Source organism: Chinchilla lanigera, unplaced genomic scaffold, assembly GCF_000276665.1.
Source record: "Chinchilla lanigera isolate Chin_1 unplaced genomic scaffold, ChiLan1.0 scaffold00053, whole genome shotgun sequence".
Lineage (NCBI taxonomy): Eukaryota > Metazoa > Chordata > Mammalia > Rodentia > Chinchillidae > Chinchilla > Chinchilla lanigera.
The window spans coordinates 16,930,297-16,952,356 of NW_004955454.1; the positions used below are offsets into that span (position 1 = coordinate 16,930,297).

At 35.6% G+C, this 22,060-nt stretch overlaps 1 protein-coding gene across 5 annotated transcripts in view; it reads left to right on the forward strand.

Annotated features, from left to right (window-relative positions):
• Ubxn2b (UBX domain protein 2B) overlaps nt 1–22,060 on the forward strand; it is a 48,891-nt gene that overhangs the window by 481 nt on the left and 26,350 nt on the right. For 2 of the 5 annotated variants that reach the window (XM_013520208.1, XM_005396089.2), the window contains exons 2-8: nt 4,240–4,343; nt 12,200–12,350; nt 13,755–13,838; nt 14,750–14,859; nt 17,258–17,395; nt 20,364–20,525; nt 21,969–22,056. In XM_013520208.1, coding sequence (XP_013375662.1) covers nt 4,240–4,343; nt 12,200–12,350; nt 13,755–13,838; nt 14,750–14,859; nt 17,258–17,395; nt 20,364–20,525; nt 21,969–22,056 — 837 coding nt within the window. Of the gene's footprint in view, nt 1–4,239; nt 4,344–8,804; nt 8,907–12,199; nt 12,351–13,754; nt 13,839–14,749; nt 14,860–17,257; nt 17,396–20,363; nt 20,526–21,968; nt 22,057–22,060 lie in introns of those variants that run through there. The other 3 variants (XM_005396092.1, XM_005396090.2, XM_013520209.1) reach the window with 3 other exon arrangements.

Sequence of the window (22,060 nt, forward strand, 5' to 3'; positions counted from 1 at the left end):
CCCCGTCCGGCCGCGCGCTCCGGGTGACTGGGGCGCGTCTCAGCCGGCAGCTCCTTTCCAAGGGTGCAGTGCAGCGCTTCGCCCCGCAGCCAGGTCGCCGGGCTGTAGAAGCTGGTCCGTGAGACGGCTTTGCAGTGCTGGGGACGCGGACGGTCGCTGGCCAGCCGCAGGTGCGGCGCCTTCATTGTAGCAGGCGCTCACGCCGCTTGTTAGGCTTTTTGCTGCCTCCGTGTGGAGTCGCAGGTAAAACTCAGCAAGAGAAAAGCGGTAAGGAACTGTAATTTAAAGTAAACGAGATTGAACTTACAAACCTTGACGGGAAGGGTTTATAGCCACACCTCTGCTGCTTCAGAGAACTTGCTTCGCACCTGCCGTCCAGCGCACGCCTGAGGTCTCGCGAGAGCACGAGAAATCGGCATCCGAGGCGTGCGCAGCCGGGCTGCTGTTGGAGGGTGTGAAGATGCGTAGGGCGCCCCGCACTTGGAGGAAGTGCCTGAGCCGGGCTCGGCGAACTAGTACGGTGTTAATCGCAGTGAACTCAGCCCTGGCTGATTAGAAGTGCCCTGTAGCTAATTAACTGGTTAAACGAAATCAGTTGAATGGTTGACCAGGTTGTTCCCAGTTAAGTACTTTTCCATGCCTGCCTTCCCCTTTTCTGTAAATGCTGTCAGATCGCCTTGCTGCCTGGAGTTCTGACCGGGTAGAAGTGCAAAAGGCGTTTTACCTTTTGAAGACATTCACACTTTTTAAAGAAGTAGTATGTGAATACGTTTAACATAGCATTTTAAGGTGAAGTATCCTTGCATGCCAAGATAAAATGGAGAGTTTGGAGGATGGAGAGAGGTTTAAGGTGAGGAAAGGATGTCAGTAATAGTTCAGTGCCCATAGTGGAGTCAGTAGTGCAAACAGTTCAAGGACTAGGATGAACTGTTTCATACCTCGTCTTTTCTAACGTGGACCTAACGCTTCTTGGCCTTGTGGCTAAGGTGCAGTATAGTATCAAGTGTGGACCTAAGAGGCAGAGTGGGTGTTGAGGGAACTGGTTCAGTGGTGAGAGCCACTTTGTTTTCTCTCTTGGTCTGGCAAGTTAGTTCTTTAGGTGTAGAAGAAATTTCTTAACCTCTTTGATCCCAGTACCTGTGTAAACTGAAGGTGGTAGTTGTAGTAGAGTAAGGGTTCACTAATGCCTGAAAAGAGGGTGAGCACTGTTTCTCTATTATCCTTATTCTTTGTCAGATGTGCTGTAACTTTCACCAGTTAGTCCACTCTAATGTCATTAAAAATTAACCATCTTAACCATCTGTCCCAGTTTTCCTCCAGAATAATGTCAAAAGAAAATGGTTTGTTTCCATATAGGTTGGAATTTGGGATAGGGACTGGATTAAGGATGACAGTTTAGGGTTAGGATTTGGCTTGATAAGGGTGTTCCGGATACTTTAGGATTCTTTTCACATTCTTCACATACCAAGTTCTAGAGGAAAGTTTATCAGTACATGTTAACTCTCTTTTATCTAGGGTAGGCTTGGGATTAGAAATGTTTCGGATATTGGAATCTTTGTGTAGGCTTTCCAGTTGAGCACTCTAATGCAAAAATCCAAAACCTGAAATGCTCCAAAATCCAAAACATTTTGAGCACCATCCTCATGAAGCATATTCTCTGTATTATTGAAATCTCATCTTACTAAATTTTGAGATTTTATTATTACTTTATTGGTTTTTACCAGTATTTCAATTAGTTTTGATTAAATTATCCCTTTGTGTTTGGTGTGGTATAAACTGTTTTGTAAAAATAAATTTAAAAATTTTTATATTTACTAGTGCATCTATATACATGATACCACATGGCATCAATTCTTTCTAAGTATCGCTTACTTAAAAATTAATGGCATTCCATGAAAAACAACAGTAAGTTCTTTCAGGCAGATAGACTCACTACTCTACTGTCATTTTCCCAATATTCTTACTTTGTTAATAAATGACCCACATTCCATGGAGTCAAAGATATTTGCTTTATTCATTTGTTTTACAGAAGAAAAACACTGTTGGATAAGTAACATTTTATTTAAATCTTAAAGCAAAAAATAAAGTACAAAAGTACAGCAAATATTTCAATTTAAAAATCTATATTAAGCTGTGTTTATGATTCGTGTTGTGGTATAGTCTGTATAATTCAGTGTGCCTGTTACAGATTATATTACACACAATTTAGGAAACTTAAATTCCAGTAGGGTGGATAATATAAAAATACATAAATACAGATGGAATGTCCCTCCTTAATCTGAAAAATCCAAAAATTTGAAATGATCCAAAATCCAGAATGTTTGAACATCTAAATTATGGCTTTTGGAGCATTTCATGTTTTGGACATTTGTATTAGAGGTGCTCAACTAATAAAGTCTATGCAAACATTACAAAATCTGAAACTTTGAACTATGAAACACTTCTGGTCCAAAGCCTTTCATATAAGAGATAATTAACCTATAATGACAATATGTTGTTTAATATAAATGTCATAAAGGGAGAATATATGCACTGAGGATTTACAGAAGAAAGATATTTAGTTAAGACAATAAAAGCTTTTACATAAGCTGCCTTAAATAGGTCTTTGAAATATAGTAACATTTCCATTGATGAGAATAGGAAAACCATGGAAGTTCTTCACAGAGCTGCAATACTACAGTTAGCTTAGAAAGAAATCCATAAAAGAATACTGTTTTGAAGAGAGGTCAGGAAAGTGAAATTAATGAAAATTTTAAAAACAGCCGTCAGTCCATTTCTACCCTTCTCCTTCTTTGTTTGATTTTGTTTTTTGGAGGAGATGAAGTGGTAAAGAACTGTAGGAGATGCATACATAATACTATTGAAAGAAAGGAAATATTGGGGAAAATGAATCACTAATACAATGAGTTTTAAACATTTTTTAATATAATATCTTCTACTGACAGAGCCAACATGCTGTGTGCTTTATGATTAATCTTTCAGATGACCCTCAAATGAGACTTTTGTAGATGTTTAAAGATATAAAAATGAAGGCTCGGAGAAGTTAAATAATTTACCAAAGGTCATATAGTAAGTGTCTAAGTTTGAACTCATTTCTTTAAGACTACAAAGCAATTTGGAATTTGGAATCTGGCAAAATTTCCAGGTTAAAAATACAAGTTGATGTATGTGTAAGGTCATGGGGTAGAGTTGAAATTAAAAAAAAACAGGTAAAAATGGAGCCTTTCAGTTTTGTCTTGTGTATATATTTTAAAAGTCGACTGGTAGTATTTTCAAAAGGAGCTGAATGTAGCCCAGGGGTGCAGTGTTTGCCTCAGCACCATAAACAAGGAATTAACTTTGCCCTAATTCTCAGTTGTTTTTTTTCCTACTGAAGAATTCGTAGTGATAGTTTTCATATATTTTTGTGCTTTCAAAAAGAGCACTTTATCTGTTTTGTTTGGGATTTTATGTTTTGTTTTAATTTTTGTTTGGGGGAGCAGGCACCCGGTGTCTTATGGTCATGCCAGTTGTAACTGAATAACCAGAGAGATTTTAGGAATAAATTTTGAGTTAGTGTTCAGAGATCTCAAAAGTGGGGAAAATTAAGTAAATACTGAAATATTTAGAATATTGTTTTTAAATAACATTTCGAGAACAAATATAGCTATTTCATTTTGAAGTTATCTATAATAATGTACTTTCATAATACTGTATTGCTTTCTAAATGGTATACTGTATAAACCATATGTGTAATTCATCGTTTTATATTTTTCAGAAACTCATTTGCTAAAATTGGCATTTATGTCTGGGAGAATTTTAAACAATACTTTTGAAATTGTTTTATGTACTTGGATTTTGAAAACAGTTAAATGAAATTATTTTTGAGACCTGGTGAAAGAAGCTGACATTATTATGAAACAGGAATTCAGGAATTCTTGAAAGAATTGGAAGAGAGTTATATAGGTCCAAATTTGAAAATGATTTCTAACCTAAGGCAGTTTTTGAAGCTTTTGAAAAGTTACTTGATAGAGAATAATTAAAGAGTTATTATAACTTCATTTTACTCTAACACGTATGGCATTTAGTTCTACGACATACTCAGTGAATATGTCTTGAAAATGAGTCCTTTTGAAATGACAGCCTTCATTTTTTCATAGGAAATCTTTATTGCTCAATTTCAAGTTAGTTCTATTCAGACATTGCATAGAATAATTTATTTCTAGTGTTATACCTTATGACAAGCCTCTTGCCCTACAGATGGCCCTGGCAGAATTATATGAAGATGAAGTGCAGTGCAAATCTTCCACATCTGATAGACCTAAAGCTACAGTCTTTAAGAGCCCACAAACACCACCTCAACGGTATGTTTTATTTTTTTCAAAATTATAAAAAGCATTTAAGAAGAATCTAAATGTAAGCAAACCCCCTTTTAAGTTACATTCACAAATCTCAAATTATTCAGATGGCTTTGGGGATTTTTTAAATTATAATTTTTTTAAATTGATGTTATTTAGGTACTGTTCCTAAAATCTTTTTAGTCAAAGAGCTAACAAAAACTTAGAAAATTATCTTAAATGCTTGTCACTAGAGTAGGCATCTTATGAAATTGTATCTTGAATGTTATTTTTCTTGGGAACAGTAGTTCCTTAATATTATTTGAGTCATAGGATTCATTGACTATCCGATGAAAGTTATAGGCCCTCTCCTTCCAAATAACATTCATGTATAATTTTGTCATTTATTTTTAAGGGTTCATGTGTTTGCTAAAGCCCATCTATCCATGGGTCTTTTTTCCTCCATTTAAGGATATTTAACTTTTGAAGTCTGTCCCGGTGTTATATGACACTATCTAGTAAGTGACCTTTTGGATATATTTGCTATTCCTGTACCACTGTGGAGATTGAAGAGATGAGAATCAAGCATATTTTATTGCTATGAATACTTCTATAACATTTTTTTTAGTATTGCAGATCTTATCCCTGGGGAGAAACTTGAATTTTCTGATGATATCTCATTCTCAGAAAGTCTGTAATTTTATGAAAGGTTTAAAAATTTGTCGGAAATTGTTTCTCTTACTTTGTCACTACACACCTTTTGTAGGAGAGGTGAGAAAATGACATATCTTGACATGAATGAAAAGAAAAATAGTGCTTTTAACTTCTCCAACTTTCTATTTTGCTTTTTTGAAACCTATAGAAAATCAAGAGGTTAGTACAGTGAATAAATACTAAGTATACTTCATCTGTGTTTACCAATTATCAGTGTGTTATAACTTTGCACTTGTGCATGCTAATTCTCATTTTTACTCAACTATTTGAAAGAATATTATACCCATCATGATAGAAAGTGCTTGATAACATACTGTACCATAAAAAATTAACACTGAACCAGGTGCAGTGGCAAATGCATATAATCCCAGCTACTTGGGAGGCTGAGGCAGAAAGATCCAAGTTTGAAGCCAGCCTGGGCAACTTAGCTAGCTCGATTCTATCTCAAAACAGAGAGAGCTGGGCTGGGGATGCGGCCCAGTGGTAGAGTCCTTGCCTTGCACACACAAGACCCTGCATTCAATCCCCAGCAACAACAACAGCAGAAATAAAAGGGGGCTGAAGATGTAGTTTGAGCATAGAGTACCCCAGTGTTCAGTCCCCAGTACTGCAGAGAAAAACAAGTGATTCTGTGACATCACTTACTATATAGTCTATAGTCAGATTTCTTACAGTCTTTTTTGGGAGTCAGGATACAACCAAAGACCTGAGTTGTATTTGATGATTCCTGTTTTGAATTTGTGAGTCCCACGCATTCTCCCCACGTTTTTATTTTTTGCTTACCTGAATAAAGTTTCTTACATTGTCTTTTTTGGAAAGTTCAGAGCGGTGATGACGCACCTTTTAGAGTTTTCGGTGATACGAAGCAGCCCGCTGCAACACACATGCCATAGGGTTACCACCAGTGGTCTAATCAGGCTACACGTCTTACAGAATGTCCCACGTTCTAGTGTTTGCTTATACTTAGATTCTTCTTAAATGCTTCTGTCAATGCTAGACAGGTGATATTGTCTGCTTTTTATTATATTACATCAGGAGCCATATAATTTCAAGTTTTTCCAGAATTGGTGGCGCATTCACCTGGTTAAGGTACAGACTGCCGACCACATTGCTCCATTATAAAGTACAGTTTTTCTTTTGTAATCAGCAGGCTGGTGTGTTGGCATGGCTTGAATACCCTGCCCATTAGTTCTAATTTGTATTCAAATTTGTTGTGTCTGTGTATGTGTGTAGAGAGAGAGAGAGACTCCAAAAAAATGTATTTACATTTCAGTTCACCACAACTTTGAGCACCTCTTATAATTGTAGAGGCCAAATATAACTTATATTAATCTCATAATATCTTGATAAATTTAATATTAAAACATGCAAGTTTCTCTTCTCCTGATTATAATACATTTTTTGGCAGACTGTGTATGTGTTTGTGTATAATAATCAAAATATACAATGAATCCTTAAATTTTGAAGATTTACTGCAGCAGAAGATACGTTGCCATTAATTCTCCTCAAAATGCTTTCCCTTGCTTTGAGCACATATCTCCCACTGTTCTTGCCACTTTCTGAAGCAGCGTGGGAGCTCCTGTGAATATCTTTATGCAGTGTGAGCAAAATGCAGTGAATGCTGCTGCTGAGGTGCCGCTTAGTTTGTAAAAATATTATTGTGTGTCCCCAGTCCACGACACTGACCAGATGTGACACCCTGTGACTTCTGGCTCTTCCCCAAATTCAAAATAATCATGAAAGGTAAATAGTTTGAATCAGTTGAAGACATCAAGGCAGTCTCTACAGCACAACTGAAGACACTCAGGCAAAAGAACTGTCAGAACTGTTTCAGAAAGTGACATGTCTTGTACTCTGAGTAACCACTTTGAAGATAGTGTTACATAGTGTATTAACTATTATTCTCATTGTTTAAATTTTTTTCATAAAATAAACATTAAATAGTAAAAGAATGATAAGTGTAGTCAAAGTGAGGGGAAGTATTTTGAGGGGGGTTAATGGTAATATGTCTTTTATTGTAATTAAAATAAAATGTATACTCACCATATTTTTTGATTATACCTCATAGACATTTTTTTTTTAGCTGCTTCCTTATTTTATGCTTTTTCCCAAATTTTGAAAGTACGTAATATATTTTTGTGTACCTAAATTTTACTCATTGAGTATTCAGCCTCTGTTTTCCTGAGTTTGACCATATGCTGAGAGACTTGACTTACTCTTGGGGTGGCAAATCAAAATATTTGGGTTGTTCCAATAAAATTTGGTATATCTATATTTTCCTTGTTATTCATATACAATCTTTAATATATTTTAGCAGTTTTCCTTTTTATACATGAAACTATTTTTCTTAATTTAATTTGATAATGTATTATTTTTGTTTTGCTTTGTTTGGTGCTAGGGGTTGCTGTGGTTGAAGCCTAGGGCTTGTGCATGCTAGGCATGCACTCTACCAGTGAGCTACATCCCCAAATTATGATGTGGTTTTAAAGGTCCTTGTGCCTCCAATTTGATTTCTAGAGTTATTTATATATCCAAAGGATCTATTTTCTTAAGAGATGCTGACACTTTGGACTGTTAATCACGTGCAGTACAGTGTGTAACAAGTTATTGACAACATTTTTTCCTAAATATATTTTCTAGCACTTAAGCACAAGTACACGTATAGCTCCCTTGTTTTTATATTGAGTATCAACATTTACCCAGTCTCATTGTATTTTTGCTGATTTGTTTGGTGCTTATTTTCGTGTCTACCTCCTTGGGCAGTGTTAGAAATGAACACATTTCTTATTCATTATTAGTTTTCAGTATTAGAAATAAAAAGACAATGTGCTGCTTGTCTTTTTAAACCAGTATAGTTTCATTATTTAAATTTCTAGACATAATGTAGTCTGTTTTCTATTTACAAAAGGAGGTACATAATCCAAAGAAAATATAATCTAATACACACTTTAATGGATTCATCCACAAAAGACTACATATCACAAAATTTAAATGTCCTCTACTTGTTTTTGTATAGTGGTGTTGTTTTGAGAATTAAATGAAATAAAGTGTGTATTATGCCCAGCACAGAACTGGACCTTTAAAAATAAAATCACAGGCCAGGGATATAGCTCAGTAGCATAAGCGCCTGCCTAGCAAGCGCAAGGTCCTGAGTTCAATTCCTGGTACCAAAAAAAAAAAAAATTACAAAATCATAACTAGCTGATGAGGGGAGTAAGACAGTATTTGACTAATTCATCAGAAGTCAAAAAGTAAGAGAATGAGAACTGAATTCAAGCATAACTAAATTACAAATATAATAGTAATTATAACACACATAAATCATCTAAATAGTCTAGTTAAAGCACAGGTTGAATTTAAGAAACTGTGACAAATTTTTTTTTTTTTTTTTCTTTTTGGTCTTTTTGAGACAGGGTTTTGCTGTACAGTTTAGGCTGGCCTTGAACTCACTTTGTAGCCCAGGCTGGCTTCAAACTCCTAGTGATCCTCCTGCCTCAGCCTCCTGAGTGCTGGGGTTACAGGCATTCACAACCATGCCCATCCTGACAATTTATTCCTTAAGGCAAGAAGAATTAATAAAGAGAATTTCCTGGTGATAAACATCTATCCAGAAAATAGAATGGTTCTAAGTTTGATAATACAGCCTCAAAATATACAAAGCAATAATTACTACATTCATAACTTTAAAAAATGGCAAAATGAAAATAAAGGGATTAAATTAATCTGATTTTAAAGGCTCTATAGCAAACCTATACTTAAAATTACATTTAACAGTGAAATGGTGATTTTCTTCTGAATTTGGGAACACATCTAAGCTAGCCATCACAATTTCATTTAACCTATGCTGGAGGATCTATACCATGACAGGAGAAAAACGTAAGTATACCATTTGCAGTGACTTCTCTCTCTTCACTGATGTGATTACATACAAAGTGAACTACAAAAAGACTAGTCAAACTAGTTGATTTCAAAGTATTTTTAATAAGCTCTCTGATCCTGAGTATACAGCTAGTGTTCAGGAATAAATTTCATTTCTATGTATAATAGGAAGTAATTAGAAAAATTTTTTTAAAAGATAGCATTTACATTTAAAAATATCAAGTACTTAGGAATAAATCTAACAAATACTTAAAAAACAGTACCGGAAAACCATAACACATTACCCAAATGAAGAATACATCAGAATTGGAAAATTTAGTATTATAAAGTTATCTGTTCTCCCAGATTGAGCCATGTTTTAAAAATAGTTTTAAATTAAAATTGATCAGTTCTGACAGTTTTATGAAAATATTGTAGAGTCAAAAATAATCATATATGTTATTTGTCCTTTGTCTGGCTTAGCCTGCTAATACAAGCTCTATAAATAGCAAGACTTTGTTTTATAGTGCTGGATCCCAGATTTATAGAGTAGTGCTTTGTGTTATAGCAGGCACTCAGCAGGTATTCGCTGAGTGAATAAATAAAAATACAGTAGCTACCAGCCTTACCTTTCAAAGTTCCTGGATTTTGGAGACTTGGGACTGATAAAGGGATCCCTAAGTATTTTAGTAACTGAAAGTTGTTTTATTATTCCTGATCCTTCTGGTAATTAAGGGATATTTTACTCATTTTCATTGATAAGTTTGTTTATATGAACATAGAGGTTCACTTTAATTGTCAGTAAATATCATTGAATCCACACTCTTCCCCGCAAAAAGTAATAGCCAGTATATTCATGAAGAATTACAGTTGAGGACTTATATTTCTGGATAAAAGACTTACAGCAGCACAGCAGTAGTTGGTAAGGACTGATAGTAAGCCAGTAAACCAAGGTGGAGAATTCAACATCACAGACACTCCGCTGCTTGGTTTATGACAAAGGTGATGCTGCAGAGCAGTGAGGGGAGAGAATGTCATTACATGGTATTGTACAAATGGACATTTACATGGGCAAAAATAATTCTTCACATCTCCCTTACACTACACACAAACACTGGTCCTATATGGATTGTGGATCTAAATATAAAAGTTAATACAATTACGCTTCTACAAGAGAAGAGTATCTTCATGACCTTATGGTAAGAAAAGATTTCTTAAACATGTGATAAAAGCCATTGACCATCTGATAAGTCTTTTCCTATGCCTGATTTTTTTCTACTAAGGTTTTTTTTCTCAAGAAGACTGAGATAAAAAGAAAGGATTACTTACATTGCCAGTTTACAGACCTGGAAAAGGGAGCGAAGGAGCTACAATAGGGATAGCTGCAGCAGGAAACTCCTATTCTGTGTTTGTCATAGTTTCCTGAAATCATCAGATATCTAGCTCCTTCTATAATATGAATGCTTAAAGAGCTACCCAGGGCAGCATTTACTCTTGCTTGCTGTCCTTGACCCTCTGTAGGTGAGGGAGGAATCTGAGGTTCCTTCTCTAAGTAAACTTGGGCCCAGTGTACTTCAGAGTACTGGTAAGGTAAAAGACTCCTTCGCACAATTGAGTTCTGCTGGTGTCCACTTGGCTCTGTAACGGCAAGTGGGCTGAATTCCACAGGACACTGAAGGACTTTCTTTAGGACAAACAGAGTTTATTAATTTTACACCGGTCACTGCACATCCCCAACTAGCAGGTCAGGAACATGGGGCCCCTGCCTGCCTTTATTTCCACCTTATATACATTTTTGGTTTCCATGGTAACATAGTAATGTTGTAGCCCTGGCCACACGTTGTTTTCCTTGTCCCACTGACCAGATCAGGGCCTGGTCATGAACACAACCACAATGATATGTGGTTGTGTACTCTGTACTATATTTCTGTACTCTGTTCTATATGTCCCCCTTTAGATAACCGTACATTTCCTTTATGGCTACAATGTTTATCTAGGGCCAGGGAAGGGAGGAAACAACCCAGGCCGGGTCATAGGTGGTTATCTGGGCGCGGGTGTTCTTTGTCTTTGGAGAAGCATTCCAGGGAAAAATTAACTGCAAAGTTAACTTTTTACAGCCCTTCCAGGATGTTTCTCAAGACACATTTTGAGGCTTGTACTAAGGCTAAAACTATTCTATCTTAAAAATGGTAAGTTAAGAGTCACCATCCCCTACAGCTCCACATGGATTTTTTCTTTCATTGACAATGAAATGAAAGCTGATCTGCTCTTCCCTCTGTTCCATTCAGTTGTCATACGTTAATTCTATAGACAGTCTCAAAGGGGACCGTCACTCTTAATCTCCAGTGCAGGTATAGTTTTCTCCCATTGAATTGTTTTGTGAATCAATTCGGGGTGAACTTGGAACTAGAATAACGGTATGGAAAGATCTGTGAACCTTGTCATCTTATTTTGGAAGTGTTTGTGATAGTACTTCATTGGTTGTAGTATTTTATATCCAAGTTTGAAAAAAAATCTTGAAAGATAAAAAATAGAGTACTAATCTTAGGTAAGAGAAATATTTGTGTTCCCTAGGAACATTTATGAAGTTAGAATCAAGTGACTAGAAATTAGTCACTACGTAAGCAGTACACTGTACATGGGCTAAATTCTTTACTTTTAACATGGGGGGGCGGGTATGCTGGAGTAGTTCTTTTTCAAACCAAAAATCCCTGAGGAGTAAACCTTTCCTTTGTAGTTCTATAGTCTAGTATTGGATGTTATACTGTCTAAATCTAGAGATATTTTCAGTGACCAGTTTCTACTGAGTGGATTACTTGAGGAGAAGGTACCATCCTTTGCTTTTTGACATTGCTTTTCCCTACTATTTCAGAAGAGACTGATTTGTCAGAGGTGCATTTGGTAAGCAGACCCACCAGTTGTCATGCTGAATGATGAACTTGCTGTCAGAACCTCTGCAAATTCAGTGCAAAAGCATATGAACTGTCTCCTATTTGATCTTCTCCTTAATCTCATTTTAAAAGATATTTTCAAAGGAGTCAGTAATACCTTTTTTTTTTTGGTCTTTTTGAGACAGTGTCTCGCTGTGCCGTTCAGGCTGGCCTCGAGTTCACTTTGTAGCCCAGGCTGGTCTCAAACTCACAATGATCCTCCTACCTCAGCCTCCTGAATGCTGAGATTACATGCACGCACCACCACACCCGGTTAGGAATACCTTTTTAAAAGTAAAAGTAGGACTATGTAATTTATTATCTAATTTCTCAAAAGTAGTTTGTCTATTATTCTAAGTTTTATTCATGAAATGTTTAAAGATTTTATTCAGGTGAACATGAATATAGCGGATTACGTATAGTCCGACCTTCAACTGGGAAAATTGTGAATGAACTTTTCAAAGAAGCAAAGGAGCATGGGGCTATCCCTTTGAATGAAGCCACAAGATCTTCAAGTGATGACAAATCAAAGGTCTGCTATTTTAAAATTAAATCATTTCTGTTTTTGATCTCCATTAGTTTTTTGGTTGTGTATAAACATTGTTTTTCTAACTATGCTATTTTCAATTTTTGTTTCATTTTTATGAGACTGTAATCTATTATTGATTGAAAGTTGAGACAGTTTCTTTTCTATATAAATTTTAATTTACTTTTTAATTTTGAGATAATTGTAGGTTCACAAGAAAGTCTACAGACCTTTCACCTAGTTTCTCCTTATGATTCCATTTAATATGATTATACAGTAACACAAGATCAAAGCGAAGAGTTTGACATTGGTACATGTGTATGTATAGCTCTATATCATTTTATCATGTATAGATTTGTGTAATAATCAGCTTAGTCAAGATACTGTTATGACAAAGCTCTCTCTCATTGTACCCACCACCTTGTCTCCCACCACCCCAGTCTCTAGCTACCACTAATCTTTTTTTCCATGTCAATAATTTTGTAATGTTGGGCTATTATACAAATGGAATCATATAATAGATGTTATTTTGCGAGTATTATTTCACTCAACAGAATGTCCTTGAGATCCATCATAGTTATTGTTGTGTATCGGTTCTTTGTCCTTTGTATTCCTCATAGTATCCCATTCCAAATAGTTGTGCCATTTTATATTCTGATAATGTATGAGAGGTCCAGTTTCTCTGCTTACTTGTCAGCATTTGGTATTACTGTTTTTAATTGTAGCCATTTTGATAAGTGTGTTAGGATAACACAGTGTGGTTTTAATTTGCCTTTTCCTAATAACTAATGATGTTAATTTGTGTTTTCCTAATGGCTAGTAATTTATACCTCCTTACAAAATTTCTTTACTCTGAAACTCTTAACTTCATGAAATATATTTTAATCATAATTTATTATAAGACTTGTCATAAAATACAGTGGCCTTTGTGAATCTATATATACTTGAAAATGTATATTTCAGTATATAAATGTGTATCTTGTTTTAAGATTTGCCTAAATTGCCAGGTGTAGTGGTGCACACCTGTAATCCCAGCACTCAGGAGGCTAATGCAGGAGGATCACTGTGAGTTCAGTACCAGCCTGGTCTACATAGTGAGTTCAAGGCCAGGCAGAACTACATAGCGATACCCTGTCTCAAAAAAAAAGAAAGAAAAAAAGAAAAGAAAAAGATCTGCCTAAATTAACTCAACTTCTGAGTTACTAATGTTTTTCTGAAAGGAAACCTAAACCTAATTTTTTTAGTATGCTTCTCTATGATATAAGACCTTTATTCTAATATAAATTTTTTGTATTAGCAACTAGTTTGGCTAATTGTGATATATCTAGTTTTAAAATATATCAGCTATAATAATGATATTTTGATAAGTAAGCCTTAGTGAATTTATAACTCACTTGGAACATATTTTAGTCATTTACAGGTGGAGGATATAGACTGGGTAATTCCTTTTGCAAACGGTCTGAATATATATATGGAGAAAATCAGCTGCAAGATGTAAGTAAAATGAAAATATGTATTTGTAGTTCCTGTTGTTTTCTAAAAATTAATAATGTAAATATAATCTATTGTTAGTTTTGTTTTCTATTGTTTGTTTAAGTGTGGATTAAAAGAACCAGGGTGTGAGTTTTCAGTCTCAATTTTTTTTTCCTCAGTCCTGACTTAGGTATATTTAACTATGAAAGGAATGTGTAATTCACCATCAGAATGACCCTTCATGTTTGTAATAATTATGAATTGCATACTGTGATAGTGTAAGGTGAGTTATAAATTTAGAACACCTACAGACATCACTGTTTCTGTTTCCTTGGGAAATTTTGGAATTATAATTTCATTTTAAACATTTATAGTTTCTTGGAATGTCACTGGAAGTTAATTCTTGCCTTTGGCACAAGTAAGCTCTGGACCAGAGAAGGATGTGGATGACAAAGGACCAGGGTGGGAGTAATGCATCAGCTGGGTGCTGTCTTCTAATTGCTTTAATTTTCTCAGTGAACCATGAGTGATTGTACTTTAAGGCCAGGGTCCACCCGTAGGACCTTTGGTATTTATAACCATTGTCAATTAAGCTAAAAAAAATCTGCTAAGCAAACGTACAGTTTCTTTCTGTCTTTCCTTCTTTTTTTTTTTTTTTTTGATCTGTTTTAGACAGGGTCTCACTATACAGTTCAGGCTGGCCTTGAGCTCACTTTGTAGACCAGACTGGCAGACTGGCCTCAAACTCCAACAGTCCTCCTGCCTCAGCTTCCTGAGTGCTGGGAATACAGATGTGTGCCACCATGCCCAGCCAGTTCCATGTCTCTGTATTTTATGTAAATGATATAGTATGTTGTGAGATAATCACATTTGCAACTTAAATTGTTTGATGGAGATGGATTCTTATTCTTCTTATTTTCTATGTCCAAAAGGTTCAGATTTTGCTTAAACTGTGGAGCAATGGTTTCAGTTTAGATGATGGAGAATTGAGACCTTATAATGACCCAACAAATGCTCAATTTTTAGAGTCTGTTAAGAGAGGGTAAGATGTATTATTTGTATTTTGTTACCTAGAATGGGGCTTTTTTTAAACAAAATATTGTTCAGTAGTCAACTACTAGTTTTGAAGAATTGGTAACTGGAATATATTCCATGGTGGTTGCTAGGGAGGTGGCTATTCTGGTTCTTTGTGGGGAAGAAGCATTGGATGTCACTCTCTTTTCAAATCTGATGAGTCTGTGGAGTCAACTGCAAGAAGAAACATTTTAATGTAATAAATCAATGAAGTGATTGGTATGTTGCTGTCAGTCCACCAGGTCACTGTCCTGTTACTGTTGACAGCATGAGCATCACTGTAAATATACCTGAAACTCAGCAGCTTGTATTAGAAATCTTTTGAAGTACCCTTACTACTGGCAAGATTTCAATTTTAATGTATGTGCTGCTGAAGCAAGCACATGCTGGCAAGATTTCAAAATGTTAGTGTGAAATTACATTTTATAAAAATGAACCAAATACACAATGCTGTTGCCCATCACAAGAACATTGTAATTCACATTCTTGCTAAAAGTTAGGGAATCAAGTGACTTTGCTATGGTAATAAAGACTTTTCAGCATTATCGTTTTACTGATTGTCAGTTGGATCGTTCCCAAGTAGAAATACAATTAAACATGTAAGGTTAATGAAACCAGAATAGATTATACTCCATAGAGGAACTGAAGGTAAAGTTTTTCCAAAAGGTGAAATATGTTCAGGGAAGGTACCTGAAGTGAAATGGGAATGAAATTATATAGAGTTCAATTAACCAAGTAAATTTGAAGAGAAGGCATTTCAGATGACTTAGCATGAATTTTATATTTAACTTCTAAATTTCCCTATGATGAATGTGATCATTATGCATATCTAAATTATGCAAATAAACTTAATTTAAAAAATAAATTCTGCCTAGATAATGTCAAGATACCTACTGAGCAAAGATAAGAAATGCTATAAATAGTGTGTTGAAATCATTGAGGAAGGTGGGAAGCTGTCCTGAGAGCCACTACGGGTGGTAAATACTTGGATATAACAGTTTAAGTCAATACTATGAAGTTGAAAATTTGCAAAGTCACTGAATACAACTGAGAGCAAATGAATGAGGAAGTGTTCAACGCTAAGTGAAAACTAGTCTTGCTGTTAAAATTGGTGCTAATTTCCAGATGGTAGATGAAAACAAATTGATGATTTGATTCTATAATAAAGACCAAAACTAACTTTGTTAATTCATATACTTTGTAGGTTAATGTTCAGACAAATGGTATATTAGTATTTTTAGATTTCAGCCATATCACCAAGTACAAATTATGATCAAGAAGAGTTTTAGAAAAGGCTTCTGGAAGAATTGAATGATACCAGTTAGTGGTTTCAATTATATATGATCTGTTGTTTCCTTCTTACAGTATTTTGTATTATTGTCTTCACTGTCCTAAAAAAAACTTATGGACAGTATGATCTTCTAGTGCACATCTTTTCTCACAAAATTGATACAATTTCACTTCTACCTTAAATATATTAAATAATGGAGATTACCTTATTGGAAACTGGTAGCTATTTCACTTTATAAGTGCCCAAGTATGACCACACTAGCAGATGTATGAAGTCATTAGTTTATGCCTCTCTGAAGGATAGCATTGCTCATGTGAATGTGACAGGTATAAAATAGAATACTGAGGTACATGGAGTTGTGAGCTTCATTACTATGGGTAGCATTGCATTCAAGGACTTTTGAGTTCCACACAAAGCACAGTGCAGCCTTTCCTCAGCTTGCATGGCAGACACATTCCTGGAAATTTCAAAGTATGTTAACAAAATACTCCCAAAGCGGCTTTTTGTTTATTTGTAGGACAGATGTAAGTTTTAGGCTCAGCCATTGCAACAGTGTTGTCATCCGTGTGAATCTCTCGCGGGGCACTCTTGATTTTGTGGAACCCAGAAGCAGTCTTCATTGTTCAAGACAAATGCCTCATTTCCTTGCTTCTCACACTCCCTGCCCCTCACACTATGCTACAGTAGTGCACTAACCAGTACCCGAAGATTAAACCACATATGTCAGTTTTCATTGCTTCCTCAAGGAAGTTTGAAAATAAGTTTACATTAGTTACCGTCATGGAAATTTTCTGGTGCTAACTTAGGTATCAGTTGCTGTCTTATATTTTAACTTTCTAAATGCACTCCACGGTCACTCTAACAGGCAAAACTTTTCTGTGTTGAGAACCACCAAGGAACAGTGTGAAGTAACTTGAAGAAAGACCTACACAGACTGATCAGTCAGCGTGGAAATTTTTAAGTTAAACAGAAATTACTGCTTTGCAGTATAGATCATAATTTGATTATAATAATCTCAACAGTGTAGTTCAGTGTTTTTAAAAACATAACTAAACTTCTTCCCCATCTTTTTAAGAGAGATCCCCTTGGAGCTGCAGCGACTGGTTCATGGTGGCCAAGTGAACTTAGATATGGAGGATCACCAGGATCAAGAGTACATAAAACCGCGATTGCGGTTCAAGGCTTTCAGTGGAGAAGGACAAAAACTTGGAAGGTAAAAAACTACAGTGAGAAAAATGTTTTGTTTTTCAACATGAACTTTGAGACTCAGAAAGGTCTGTGAAATGTGAAGTGAAGACTTTTCTGTTGCAATCAGCTGTACAAATCTGGTAATATTAGTAGCTAGTACTGAGCAGTTAGCACCTTCAGGTAGCACAAGCACTTCATGTGCATTGGTTCTCTTTGGGACACTTAGCACTCCATTTTGCAGAGGTGATAATTTGCTCAAGACGATTGAACTGGGAAATGAGGGACTGAAACACTGGCATTATGTCACATGCCTCTTTTAGATGACATGGTTTCAAAAGGGAAGATTGTAGAAGGCCCCTGATTAGATTAAAAGGTGGGTATCTTTCACCACTTGAAGCATTCGTGACTGCGTTAAGTAATTACTAAGCTCTTGCCACGTGAGTGGTGGTTTTCAATGGTTTTTGAAATAGCCAAATTCTTTTCAAGCTATGGAAGCCCTGTATCTAAAACCTGAGCCTCTGATTGTAGTGCAGAAGAGATCTGCCTCTTGAGACATTTCAAAAGAGCTCCTAAGACTTGGAAGAGCACGGTTTAAAACTCACTGGACATTGCAGAATGTATGAGTGGAGTTCTCATACATGGCTTGATACAATTTTCATAAACACATAGAATGTGTTGTTAAAAGTTACCCTCTGTTTGTCCCCACGTTACTGCAGGAGATATGGGATTATAGCATTGCTGCTGCCACAGTGTGTCACTTTGTGCATCCTTTATTCCTTTTCAAGATTCTTTCCAAGTCCACTTTAATGCCTTGTACAATAGTAGTCTTTTCCCTTCTCCTTTCTCAAAAATTGAAGAAATTTAGTATGGGTTCTTCATACTTGTATGTCTCCAGGCTCCCCTTCTGTTCTCTTTTCTGCTAGTAGAGATGGCCTTCTGGAATATATAAGAAATACAGAGAGATATGTTGACCTAGGTTGTTCATTTGTTTTTTTGTTTTAAACTCATGACTCTTAAATCATGGGTCTCCTTAGAAATGTTCTTCCTTATCTCTCTCACCTGCCAGCCAGGTCAGGCTTCTTCCTTCTTGACTTTTTTTTTTTTATTTGTTTGATTTATTTATTTAAAGTTATGACTAGGAACCCTCCCATTAATCTTCTAGCCCTTCTCATTTTTAATATGGTGTTTATTGAGATTATGATTTTTAATGGGAACAAGTAAAATACTGAATAATTTCTTTGCCATATTTGCATGTTTAAATTTATAACCAAGAATTGATATTAAAATGTAATCTGTTTTAATACAGTAAGTCAATTTAAATCAAAGAGGGTGGCATAAAGGAAAGACAGCTGAGAGGAGCCATTGTTCATAATCTGCAAATTCACCTCCTGAATATAAGCCTGTTATCTGATAGTATCTCACGAAGGCCAGCCTTTGTAAAGCAGATAGCTGAGAAAATGATGGGAAAGAGAAACCGATGGAAGAGAGATCAGTGTTAAGAGTGCCATGTTAATTGCTAGCCATATTGAACAGAGTTTTGATTGTAGAATAGCACAATCTGCTTCTATTTTAGTTAAGGAGTTTTTTAAGAGTTTTGGCTAGTGATTAGCAACTAGGAGACGCAGCAGACCAAGCTTTCCTTGGTCAGGAGAAACAAACGTAAAATAACGCTATTGTAGAGAAAATCTCTGCTCCCCGCCAGGCGCTCAGTGCCCACGAAGCTGGGGACACTGGAACTTTCCATCAGGGCTGTGCTAGAAGAGCCGAACAGCTCCATCGCCTTGGTAGCCACACAGTAATCACTTTCACTGTACAAGTGCAGTGGCTGTTGCTCAGTATCTACAGGTGCTTGGTTCCAGGACCCTGTGCATATGAAAATAAACAGGTGCTGAAGTCCTGTATATAAAGTGGCACAGTACAGAAAGGTGCTGCATAACAGCATGTCATCAATACAGAGAACCACATATACTGTGGCAGGCCCATAGAATTGTAGCTGAAAAGTTTGTGTAGCACTTTGTGTTTGTGGCGATGCTGGTATAAACCTCTTCAGTGCCAGTCTTACGAGAATAGAGCACATACACCTCTGTATACTACGTAATACTTGATAATAAATGGCTGTTCCTGGTTTATGAACTTAGAGGTTTTATGGAAATTTACTGTAAAGCAGTATACTGTGTCATGCTGGGAGTGGCCTTATACATCTCATCTTTACCACATCTATTGATTACATCGTTTTCTCCCATGTTTGATTACTCTCCTATTGTTTTGTTCATCACAGCCTTAGCAATGGGCTATGCCATGTACATTTATACTCTAGGTATGCAACAGACTATACAATCTTCTCTGCTTTTGTAAACCCACTGTATAATGGTCACACAATAATGAAGTCACTTAATGCTGCATTTCTCAAAATTTATCCCTTTAGTTAAAGTGAGGCAAAGATGTATTATGACCTGCACCTATCGTGTATACTTTAATTCATCCCTAGATTACTTATAATACCAGATACAATATGAATACTCTATAAATATCTGTTAAACTCTATTGTTTAGGAGTGATGATAATAATTTTCTTTTTAATCTAAAACTTGAATGAAACAAAACAGTATGTAAAAATGTCACTATGGTCTGATGAATTTAATAACAGGAAAGTTTTAAGTAATAAAGAATTTAAAAGCTAAATATTAAAGTTGATGTCACAACTCTTGTGCTAGGTAGTCTGATGACATTCCAAAAAGGTAATTGTGGAAAGGATGCAAAGTTAGACTTCTGAGAGATACTAGATATAGAACCATAGAATCCCAAGGAATTTTAATACTGTGTAACAAAAGAAGCTGGAAGAAGTAGAGGACACTCAAGAAAGCCATGTTCTTGCTACCTCAGAAATTATGAGAAATCACTCAAGGGTCAACTGTACATCTCAGTATTTATTGTCATTTTTCATGTCATACTTATTCAGATTTGTATTCTAAATCTTAAACCCTTCCTTTTTAGCCTTACACCTGAAATAGTTAGCACACCTTCCTCCCCAGAAGAAGAGGACAAATCCATACTTAATGCGGTTGTTCTTATTGATGATTCAGTGCCAACTACAAAAATTCAAGTCAGGTTAGCAGATGGGAGTCGCTTGATACAAAGATTCAATAGTACACACAGGTAAGCTTGTTTACCAGCAAACTTTCTAGAGCTTGCTGTTACACAAATAAAACTGTATACAATTTAAGTAATTATAATATGAAATTCGTTATTTACTTTTGAAATGTTTTTATCAGAAGAAGTAAAAGAATAACAGCTGTGTATAAGGAGTGAAATAGTGGTTAATCTCTGTAAACCATCCACATACTATTGTAAATTCAGATCCACACAAAAATAAACCAAGAACTATATTTTCGCATGGTCGACAAAACCATATGAAGTAGAATTAGATTTAGTCCAACATAGTACAACCTTAAAGGAGTTATGATAATTTTAATTGGGATAAACTTCCTGTGTGAAAAAATTCTACATGCAAATATGTATAGTGTAGATACCGCTTAATAATATTATCCAGTACTTCAAATAAATTATTTTAGATGTCCCTTTAATATTGGACACTGAAATTTGTTGTGCACATAAAATCTTTTTATTTATTGAAGCAAGACCCTAAGGAATGCATTTATGATCTTAGTTGAGTTGCTATATATATGCAAGAGAAGTTTTTAAAAACTACTCATAATTTACACTTTAGACTCATCCTGCCATGTGCCAACCCAGTTACCTTTTTCCTGGCTATACGCTACTAATGTAGTTCATACTGTGAAACAAAGCAGGGCTTGCATTTTCACTAAAGCAGTATTGTTAGTAATTAACTGTGTTCATATTCCACCTGTAGATTGTCTATTTTACAATAAAAGTGTCAGGAACACTCCAAAGTTAATCTTTATGTTTTAATTTAAGGCTAAGAAAAATTCTTCTGCCGAAATAAGAGTTGGAATTGTATAATTTCAACCATGATGATCTGAGTTTAACCAAAAATTTGCATAGAAATGTTCAGTAAAATGAGTCAGACATACAAGATATGGTTTTTCATATGGTTTCTCTGATATGAGAAACACAAATGAAAAACAAAAGAGAGATAATAGGAAATAGAAGTTCAGCCAGGCGTGGTGGCACATGCCTGTAATCCCAGCACTGAGGAAGCTGAGGCAGGAGGCTCACTGTGAGTTTGAGGCCAGCGTGGGCTACAAAGTGAGTTCAAGGCCAGCCTGAACTGCATAGTGAAACCCTGTCTCAAAAAGACCAAAAAAGAAACAGAAGTTCAAATACTTCCCCAAATTACAAATTCCATTGTTTTAAAAATATTTCCATATATATGCTAATTGGTTTCATTTATACTACTAGTTTATCTCAGTGTAAGATTTGTGTTATCTGTTTGCTTTTGTAAGAATCCTTTTGGTTTAATTATGTCTTATTCTCTGGAGTAACCACTTTGAGGATAACGATGTACAGTATAATAACTGTTGTTGGTCTTTTTAACAGTTTGGTTGTGAAATTCTGTAATTTTTTTTCGAAGTAAAAATTTCTAAATATACCTTTTGTATAACAATATTTTTTTTTCAGGATCCTGGATGTCCGGGACTTTATTGTACGGTCCCGTCCTGAATTTGCAGCTCTTGACTTTATTCTTGTGACATCATTTCCAAACAAGGAGC